Source organism: Talpa occidentalis, unplaced genomic scaffold (genome assembly GCF_014898055.3).
Source record: "Talpa occidentalis isolate TD23 unplaced genomic scaffold, MPIMG_talOcc4v2.1 talOcc4.2, whole genome shotgun sequence".
Lineage (NCBI taxonomy): Eukaryota > Metazoa > Chordata > Mammalia > Eulipotyphla > Talpidae > Talpa > Talpa occidentalis.
Genome location: NW_023602073.1, coordinates 93,242,141 through 93,252,978, shown reverse-complemented (window position 1 = coordinate 93,252,978; position 10,838 = coordinate 93,242,141). Strand labels below are relative to the sequence as shown.

The 10,838-nt window shown below is 39.9% G+C and overlaps 1 protein-coding gene across 7 annotated transcripts in view; it reads left to right on the top strand.

The window, feature by feature from the left end:
- The first annotated feature begins 786 nt into the window (after positions 1-786).
- SNX14 (sorting nexin 14) overlaps positions 787-10,838 on the top strand; it is a 55,285-nt gene continuing 45,233 nt past the window's right edge. For 2 of the 7 annotated variants that reach the window (XM_054699017.1, XM_037520049.2), the window contains exons 1-4: positions 1,155-1,394; positions 8,241-8,361; positions 9,037-9,113; positions 9,200-9,278. In XM_054699017.1, the coding sequence (XP_054554992.1) occupies positions 1,255-1,394; positions 8,241-8,361; positions 9,037-9,113; positions 9,200-9,278 (417 nt within the window). In that variant the 5' untranslated portion in view covers positions 1,155-1,254. Of the gene's footprint in view, positions 869-1,154; positions 1,395-4,389; positions 4,412-8,240; positions 8,362-9,036; positions 9,114-9,199; positions 9,279-10,838 lie in introns of those variants that run through there. The other 5 variants (XM_037520051.2, XM_054699015.1, XM_054699016.1 and 2 more) reach the window with 5 other exon arrangements.

Genomic DNA, 10,838 nt, shown 5'->3' with positions numbered 1-10,838 from the left:
CATTCTGAAAGAGAATGCATCATTTTAAAATGACCCATGTATTAGGAATAACCTGGGAAAACATGAAACTACGTAACACTTAAAATTTTTTTCTGAACATGTCTGTAACTGCACTTGGGAAGGTAATGTCCTAAGGAGAAATAGGCAGCCTGAGAACGCCAGCTGCGGGGTTAGAATGGCCTCAACTCCCCCATTTCGTTGGCTGTATTGATTCCTAGCAAGTTTCACCGCCTCGGTAATGTAGCCGCCAAATGGGAGAAAAAAGCCTACCTACATCTTGAGGTGAATGAGTGAAGGTTAAAGACAATGCTTAGCGCGCCGTCTAAATTTTAGTTGGGACTAGAATGACGTCTCTGCTTCAGAGTAGCGTAGGAGCGAAAATCAAAATTTAGAGATGTGACGACTTAATAATCAGAAAGCCCTACGAGACTACGAGAGAGATTTAATCTAAACTACCAACCTGCCTCGTCCAAATCCTGCAGATTTTGGTTAGGTCCGCGGGGCTGGAGTGCACTGAGCACTACCTCGCCCGCGAACACGCACAAGATGCCTCGCAGGGGCGGCGGCCGGTGCTCTGACGCTTCCGTACTAATTACAGCGATGTTTTTTATTCGCCCGCCCCTAGTTGGGGCGTCGCGCCAAGCACAGACCTGCCCCCAGTCGGAGCTGCGGCCCCCGTGAGGACAGGGTAGGGCAGGGGGGCGCAGCCACTAGCTCCATCCGCCCCCACCATGGGCTCACGTCACAAAGACTACAGCGCCCAGCAGGCACCGCGGGCTCCGGGGGTCCCGCCGACAGCGTCTCCCGCGTGTGGGGATCTTTTTCTCCCTTGCTCTGGGCATCACCTTCTCTCTCTGCTGCAAGACAGGTGGTTACGGGGTCCTGCAGTTTCTCCTGGGTTTCCGAGAAGGCTGGTCTCTGGCGGAGCCCGACTCGTTAGAAGTTGCCCCTGCGGCTCCGGATGGGCGGGCGGAGCGGCCGGCCGCGCACCGGGTGACGGCGTCGCGCGCGTCGCGCTCGTCGCGCGCGTCTCACGACCATTTCCCCCCCCACCCTCGGCTGGGGGCGGTGACCGCGCACGCGCGCCGGCGCCCTGGGGGGCGGGGCCTTCGGTGACTGCAGCCCGCGGACTGTCCGCGGGTCCGCGGGTTCGCGGCTGCGTGGGTCGGCCGCCCGGCCGGCTGGGCGGGGACGCTGGAGGTTGACGGGGTCGCCTCGACCTCGGCTTCACACGGTAGCGCTGCTTCAGCCGACATGGTGCCCTGGGTGCGGGCGATAGGGGAGAAGCTGAAGCAGCGGCTGCGGCTGGACGTGGGACGCGAGATCTGCCGCCAGTACCCGCTGTTTTGCTTCCTGCTGCTCTGCCTCAGCGCCGCCTCCCTGCTCCTCAACAGGTAACCCTCGCAGCCAGCCGGGCGGCGGGCCGAGGGCTGCCGACGCAGGCCGGTGTTGCTTCCCCGTGTGGAGACCGGGCCGGCCGCACAGCTGCGAGGCTCGGGGACCCCGCGAGGCCTCTGGGGAGAGCGACTCCGGGAGAGCGAGCGGGCCCGGAAGTGCGGGTGGGGGTGGGCTCGAGCGCCCCATTTCCAAGGCTTCTTTTCCTAAGTCACCCCGCCCCGATTCTTACCTTCTTTTCGTCCATTTCTTAAAACCTGGTCCTCCACCATCGATATATATATATATTTTTTTCAGAGTAGTGAAATCTCTTAAGTCCGACCCGATTTGACACCATACAGGGGCGGCCCAATCAGCTGACAGAGGAGGGTTCAAGGTTCTGTCGCAGCTACAGTTTTAGGTACCTTCCCTCTCACCACACAGAGACACATACTCAGAAAGCAAAATATGTATCTGGAATATTCCTAAAGGGAAGGCTATTGGTAAAATATGTAACTACTCCGAAAGTTAAATTGGTAAGTTTAGTTGACAACTTGAAATCTGAAGGTTCAGTCTTTGAAATCAGCTTGTATATGTCCTTCATTTTGCTATTTCTAGAATTGGTAGCGATGAAGTAGGTAACACATGAGAGGTTTTTCTTCAAAATCATTTCCAGATTTGCTTTTGGTGGATAAAGTCTGAGATAGTTGTCAGCGACAGCGTCTGCTTCATGTTTTCTCAGACGTTTTGAATAGGCAACCATCCCTTCATTTATGGTAGTTGATTCCCAAGAAGAGAAACTTGATTCCCAAGAAGAGGAATGGGAAGGGTTCACAAGGAATTTGTTAACTTTTTGCTTAAAGGTAACCACTTCCTGTGAACTGAGTTGAAGTTGGATTTCTTTGCTAGCTGCTTTGCTTTCTTGTTAGTTGATACTGGGTTTAAATAATTCTAGGTTTTAGTAGCGATTTATGCCATTATAAAATGTGCTTTGATAGTAATGGTGAGATGTTTGATGTAGGAGTATGGACAAAATGGGAGTCTTTAATAGAGTGGAAACTAGTAAGTATTTACTTGCTCTGTCATATGGAAGGTATTACAAGCTAGACTAACAGGTTTAGTATGAAAGACATGTACTTTATACTGTATCATTTTTGTGGCTTCTTACCTATTTCCTTTTGGGGCTGGTTCACGTTGGGTCTCTAGGGTGGAACAACCATGTTGGAGCAGACTGAACTAAATTTCTGAGACTGCCTACTTAATGACAGCATCTACTTATGTTTACATGTCATAGGATGCCATCTGATCTGTATATTATCTGATCTGTACCCTCTATTTTATCATGCAGAGAAAGAAGGAAATACACATAAATGTGATCTGAGTGGTTGTGTTTGTTATGAAATTGTTGGTTTTATTTTTTGCATACATTTTTTGGTTATTTTGCCTTTGTTACTAGAGTAATCTGTAGACTTGTTTATTCACAGTGTAACAGTTGTTGCTGGTTATTGGCAGTGATCTTTACTAGTCAGTAGGCCAGAATGTGTACATATGGTCCTTTCATGTGGCTTTTTTCCCCTGTGTGGGTCTGGGTTAAAAGGTGATATCCTGAGAAAGAGAGCCTGGTGGAAGTCATATCTTTTATATGACTTAGTCTTGGAATTTAGGCAGCATAACTTCTGCCACATTCTTTACATTACAAGTGAGTTATTAAGACTAGCCTATATTCAAGGGGAAGGGAATTTAGACTCTTGCTTTTGATGTGAAGTGTGTTAAAGTCATATTTAGTACCTCTGCAGTTTAATTTGCAATTTAATCTTGGTAGAATTGGTATCTTTACTATATTTAATGGTCTCATCCTTGAACATAAATATATCCATTTGTTCAGATACCATATCATTTTTCTTGAATAAGCTCTTATGTCCCTTTAATATTTTTTCCGCCTAAAAACTTTGTTATGGAAAATTTCACACATATACAAAATTAAAAAAAGCTTAGTGTAATGAAACCTGTATGTACCTGTCATGCAGCTTCAAAAATTAATAGCTCAGGGTCAAATACCATCCCTCTGTTATTTTGAAGCAGATTCCACATGACATGCTTTATCTGTTAACATTGAAATTTCAATATATATCTCTAAAAGGTGAATGTTCTTTTTTTCTTAAATAAGCACAACACCATTTCACATTAAAAAACAACAACACACACACTAACATTTTAATATCAAATAATCAGTGTTCAGTGTTCAGAGTTTCCTGGATTTGTTAGAACTCCTGTCCCACCCCCCAACATTTTATGATGAAATATTTAAACATAGTACAATATTGAAATTTATGGAAGATCAATTATATACTGCCTAGGTTTTACCATTAACATTTTACAGTTTTTACACATACTTTATGGTGTCTAGCTATCCATTATTCACTTCATAGTGAGTTGTATTATAAAACTTGTCATAGTTAAGCAAATTAAGATGTGTTGGCAAATAAAATTTGTGATAGCTCATGAAGGATCTTTGTCTGACTTTCACTGATCATTCTCCTACAAATTTTGAAAGAGCCAGTGGGTTTTAAGCAGGAGCATTTTACTGTGGATCACAATAGGAGAGGGATGCCAAGAGTCTCGAGCCACAATTTAGACCTGAGAGTGGTGGGAGACCTGGCTTTTTGGGGTTGGTTACCAGGGCTGGGTATGGGGAGCAGCATCCATTGTTTTGAGTTAGGATACTCTGGGGTGTTTGCTGATGAGTTGCTTACTTCTAGATACCATGCATATCTCCTTAGTATCTTAAGTCTCCACCCAGAGATGTGCATGTTAGTATGCTAATTAGCCTTTAGTTATTTTTAGGTCATTATTCTTATATTGCTGCTTTGTGGCCATCAGGTTTTAGCCACTGAAAGCAAGAAACTTCTGCATAAAGAAGAAGGGGTCTGGCCTCCTGGTGGCATAGCAGGTTGAGCGCTGCTCTGTGAAACTGTCCGCAGCTTCTGCAGCGCGGTTTCGATTCCTGGCCAGCCAGGGAGATACCCACATGGGGCAGGTATACCCTCTCCTGTCTCGCCGGCTTTGTCCGTCTGCCTATTCTGCTCCCTGCTCTGTCTCTGGTGAATTCTCTCACCCTCCTGCACCTCTGGCCAGTACCCCAGCTCTTGTATAAATACATAAATCTTTTTTTTTTTTTTTAAAAAAAGAAGAGGTCTGTTTCTTATTGGAGATTGACTGAATTCATATTAGCCTGGGGGCTCAATAATAGGAAGGTTAGTTAGGCAAGCAAGGGGTCCTAAAACAAATTCATAAGTTTGGGGATCTCATCGACTTTATTGGGAAGCATCACATCTAGATACTGCAAGGGATTATGTAAAGCGAAAGATATTTATAGGCAGAAATAAGGTGGGGCAAGATATTTAGCAAGAGATTATTTCAGGTAAAGCCATCTTTTTTCAGGGGATGCACAGATTACTTCACTGGAGCTAATTAGGAAACTCCAGATTGGTTTAGTATTATCTTTAGGGAGAGATTGAAACTGCAGTGAGATTAGGCATTAAGTCTTGAGTGGATACTCAGTATGAAAGACTATTTTAGCCTCAATTTTCCTTTTATTAGCAGATGCACAAAGGATCCTATAACCTGAAAGTTGTTACCCCATTCCTTTATATAAGCTTTCTAAACATTTTTATTTTAAATATCTTTTCATCTCCCCTCTTTCCCCCCAAAAAACCTGGGTCAATGCAACAATTATAAAAAGTAAATAAAAACACAAAAGTCAGATATCTTCCCAACTGACACTTAGAGAAAACTAGGAATTGTACTTGGGGCTTCCAAATAGGTCCGATAGCATCTGCTAATGTCAAAGATGCCTATTAATACAGGATATACAGACACCCCATTCCGGAACTAATCTACAGGGACATTCCAACATTCACTCCTCTAACCCCAGAAAAATACCAAAATACACCCAAAGATCATTTGCTTTGTTTCTGTGAGAACATTCCCACCTTGGCCCCCATTAATTAATTTATTTTTTATTTTTTTAAAAGATTTATTTATTTATTTATACAAGCACTGGGTACAGTCAGAAACGTGGGAGGGTGAGAAGATTCACCAGAGCCAGAGCAGGGAGCAGAACAGGCAGCAGAACTGAAGTACACTGCTGAGGGGAGCAGTGGGCACAAGAGAGGTCTGCGTGCCATGTGGGATCCCGGCTGCCTGGGATCTAACTGGTGCTGCAGAGGCTGTGGGCAGCTTCGCAACCCAGCGCTCAACCCTGCGCTACCGGGGAGTCCCTCCCCTCCATTAATTTTAACCCTCCAATTGGTTTATTAAAGAAACTGGGCCATTTATTCTGTAGTTTTCCACAGTTTGACTTTTGCTGATTGCATTCCTGTTGTGTTTTTGGACAATGTGTTGCCTTTGTGTTCCCTGTAAAGTTGTAGTTAGGTCAAGAGGCTTACTGTTTTGATTTTTTCCTCCTTTAGACTATTATAATGTAGATTTAAGGATACTGAACTATTTCAAAATATATAACCTTGTTTTGTGATCTGTTATTCTTTATGATATGCTAGTTTCAGTTAACGGAATATTTTGCTTAGTACTTCATACCTATATTCATAAGTAAAAGAGACCTAATACTTTTGTTATATTGTCTTTATCTGATTTGGGAATTAAAATTATGCTAGTCCTTTTAAATTAGCAGCTTTTTCTAATTTTTTAATTCCTGAAGTCATCTGTATAAGGTTGGGATTATCCATTTTATGAAAGTTTGGTAAAACCATGGGGCTGGAGACCTTTTTTTGCAGATAGGTCTTACATTACTACTTTCATTCCCTTAGTGATAATTGACCTATTCAAGTTGTCTAAGTCTTCACTTATAATTTCTAATATTTTTGTCTTTTTAAAAAATTTTTTTCCTTATAGGTTTTCCAATTATAATTGTTCATAGTGTTATTCTTCATTTCAGTTATAACTGAGGGTTTCTTTTTCATCTATATTTTGTATATTTGTATCCTCTCTTTTTTTCTTTTATACCTTGATCTCTCTTGGTAAAACTTTGTTTTTCTTAAGTTTTGCTTTCAAAAATTTCCCAGCATACGTAGTAGAAGACAGTACAAGGAACGTTTAGTACCCATCACTTAGTTTCAGCAGCCATCATTATTTTGTATATTAAATAAAATCTAATCTAATCGTCCTCATTTTTAACAACCACTTCTACACAGAACCATAATCTTGCAAAATTAATAATTGTATATATTAGCAATTAGTATATAATCAAATTTTCTTAATTGTGTATAAATTCATAGTGCCTTTGTTCTAATTACGATCTCTTACTCTTTGGTATGTCTCCTTTAATCTAGAACAAGGGTGAGCAAACTTCTGCAAAATATCAGTAAATTTTACAGTTTTGTAGGCTACGTTAGGTCTCTTATTTTTATTTTTTATTTTATTTTTTTTTAGATTTATTTTTTATTTATTTATACATGCATTGGGTACAGTCAGAAGCGCGGGAGGGTGAGAGAACCCACCAGAGCCAGAACGGGGAGCAGAGCAGGCAGAAGGACCCAAGCACACTGCTGAGGGGAGCAGCGGGCGGCAGGAGAGGTCCGAGCGCCATGTGGGACCCTCCTCTGGTGGCCGGGGAGCAGCCGGGGATCGAACCGGTGCTGCAGAGGCTGCGGGCAGCTTCGCAACCCAGCACTCAACCGCTGCGCCACTGGGGAGGCCCTGGTCTCTTATTTTTAAAGAGCCCTTTAAAAATGTAAAAACTTTGGGGCCTCCCGGGTGACTCAGCGGGTTGAGCACAGCACTGTGAAGCTGTCCACAGCCTCTGCAGCACTGGTTCAATTCTCTGCTGGCCGGATGCCCACGTGGCATGGCAGACCTCTCCTGTCTTACCTGCTGCTCCCCTCAGCAGTGTCTTTGTCCATCTGCCTGTCTGCTCCCTGCTCTTCTCTGGTGAATTCTCTCATCCTCCCGCGCCTCTGACCTTTACCCCAGTTCTTGTATAAATAAATAAAAAAATCTTTGAAAAAAAATGTAAAAACTTATTTTAGCTTGAGGGCCACAGGTGGCATTTGTTCACAAGTCATAATTTTATGTCAACCCTGATGCAGAAAATTCCTCATCTCTTTTTTTCCCATGGGATGGATGTGGAACTTACTTCATGTGCTTCTCTTCTTTTAAGGGTAACAGTTCTGCATTGCCTGTTACACATTGCCTAGAAACATACATATATATATATATATATATATATATATTTAATTATTTTAAAAATTATTTTAATATAATTTTAAAAATTAATTAAATTAAATTAATATATTAATTATAATACATAATATTTTATAATATATTATATGTAATATATTTTAAATTAATTTTTAAAATTAATTAAATTAAAATTAAAATTTTTAATTTAATAATGTTTTATTTTTATTTACTTACTGGTTAAACCTATTAACATTTTCCATGCAAATAGAGACCTTGGCAATGCTGTTCCTTACTAGATCCTTGAGCCTACCACTCTGTAGCACAAAATGGACCCCTGGTAAAATTTTATTTTGATTTAATGAGAAATGATCAAATTTTGGTTGGGTAGAATGTCATTAGAAGGTGTTCTGTGAGAAGGTAGTGTAGACTAGTTACACCTGACAACATGTGTGCCAAATTGTGAAATATTGAGAATTTATATATGCTTATACTTATGTAATATACATTTGATGGCATACACTCCATGATTCTTATAGTTAACAAATACATACAGAAAGATGATTGGAGGGATTTTTTTCAGTCTAATATGGTAGGTGCTTAATAAATCCTTGTTTAGCAGGAAAAAGTGTGTTTTGGGGGGTCTAATGATTATTTTCACTATTTCTAAGGTATCTTCATGTTTTAATGATCTTCTGGTCATTTGTTGCTGGAGTTGTCACATTCTACTGCTCATTAGGACCTGATTCTCTCTTGCCAAATATATTCTTCACAATAAAACATAAACCGAAGGTAAAAATTTATGTGTTATTTTTAAAGGAGTTAGTATGTATGACCCTATGGTATTGGTTATTATTATTATTAAAAGCATGTTAAGACACTGATTTTTTTTTTTAAATCCATCTATTTTCTAATAGAAGACATCAGGAAATTTTCAAAGTGAAATTTACATTTATATGTGCTTATAAGTCCTAGGAGGGAATCTATAAAAAAGTACAAAATTCTTAGAAAGTTGGAATCCAGAATTTAAAAATGTCCTTTAACTATACATTAACTATCAGGACAATAATTTAAAACATATGTTCCCAAAGCTGGTTGTCCAACAGTATTACCTGGGGAATCTTAAAAAAAAAAAAAAAAAAAAAAAAATTTCCTGGATCCTTGCACCAGATTTTGATGGAATAATTCTGGATTAGAATTTTGTAATCAACACTTGTTAAAAAGCTTCTCAGGTAATTCTAGGGCAGGCTGCAATAAGGAAACTCTGGATTAAATTTCAGCTCTGTTAACTCTGTTAATGTCTTTTTTGCCACATAGAAGCAAACAGAAATTAGACAGTTTGCTTAACCAAAATAATTTGTATGAAAAATACCTGTCTTCTGAATTCAAAAGTTGATTGTCTTTAGTAGAGATGATAAGTAAAGACAAACCTCATCTTATTTTCTCCCCTCAATTTCCATTTTTTAGCAGTCGGGACTTCAAGAATTATTTCCCCAAGGTCGTAGCTGTGCTGTTTGTGGAAAAGTGAAATGTAAACGGCATAGGTAAGTGAAATGAACAGTTTTTACTTGTTGATCTTTCCAATTGCATTCTGGATTTCAAGTAATTTAGTTGTCTAATTTTTCTGTAGGCCTGCCTTGCTGCTTGAAAACTACCAACCATGGCTAGACCTGAAAATTTCTTCCAAGGTTGATGCATCGCTTTCAGAGGTAATTGATTTAATTAATATTGCCACATACATCCAAGCAGAAAATATTCAGTACCTATGGGGAAATTTAATCAGAGAACATTCTAACATAAGCCACCTAATCAATTTTTGCCCCCACAAGTTGGTTATTATAAAATATGCACTGTTTTACCTAGTCATTCCTTACCTCTTACAAAAGTAGTCATTGTTATGAGGCAATAGAACTAAGCATTTTGTATTTTCAGAAAAGGACCTCAGCAGTAAGGAGCAAATGTATATTTAGAGTTATGACTCCAGTTTTGACACTTAAGTGAGGGGTGGATTAGGAGATGGGATAATTTTCACTATTTCTCTGGACTGTAGAAATGGAAAGCATATTCTCTATCTTTGTCCCTTTTGGGTGACATTAATTTTAGTTATTTGTTTTAGAGACTTGTTTTCTCCATTTTTCTGAGAAAGCATACTGCTTCCTTGAAACAGTGAATGGGATCTCACTTGTTCCCAGCACCAAATGCAGGCCCAGATATATTGTTGGTAGATGATAGAATGTGTTTATTGAATTACGTTTAATGATGATTATTTGACGAATGGCATTAGGCATCTAAATTTTGAATAAGTGTTCCTTTTCCCAGGCTGTGTCCTTTGACCAAAAGTATGCAGCACAAAATACCATTCAGATGCTTGGTATTTTTCTTTTTCATTGCTTCTCTAAGGCTTTTTTTTTTTTTTAATATTTATTTATGTATACAAGAACTGGGGTATAGGCCAAAGGTATGGGAGGTGAGAGAATTCACCAGAGACAGAGTGGGGAGCAGAATAGGCTGATTGACTGAAATACATTGCTGAGGGGAGCAGCAAGCAAGACAGGAGAGGTCTGTTGCTCCATGTGGGTTAACTCCCTGGCTGGGGATTGAACTTGTGTTGCAGGGGCTTGATAGTGCTGAGACTTTAACCCCTGTGCCACCAGGGAGGCCCTCCAAAGCTTTTTTAATCCCTAAGATTTAAGACTTTGTTGCCCTTTATGGTAGCTACTTGCCATATGTAGATGTTAATAAACACTGAAAATGTATTAGTCTAAATTGAGATTGTTCTTTATATAAAATATATATTGAATGTTGAAGACTTAGTAGAAAAAAGAAATGTAAAATATGCTATTGTTTATTTTATATTGTTTACATGTTGAAATGATAATATTTTGGATATATTGGGTTAAATGAAATATGTAACAATTAATTTTACTCATTTCTTGTTATGTCTTAAAAAATATGGTTACTAGAAAATTTAAAGTTACACGTGTGGCTCACATTATCTTTGTATTGGAGAATGCTGATTTGAGGTCTGTTGAAGATAAGACCTTTAGCCAAGAGTATTTGTGTCTTCAACACTTTATTTTTTCAAAAAAATGAAAGAACTTCCATAAATCTCTTGCCTTGGTGCCTGGTACATATTGGTGTTCAGTAAATATTAACTCCAATATTAAAAACATTTTTTTTTTTTTTTTTTTTTTTTGTGAGACCCTCACCCAGCGGCCGGAGACTGAGCCTACGCTGTAGAGGCTGCGGGCAGCCTCGCAGCAGCCCAG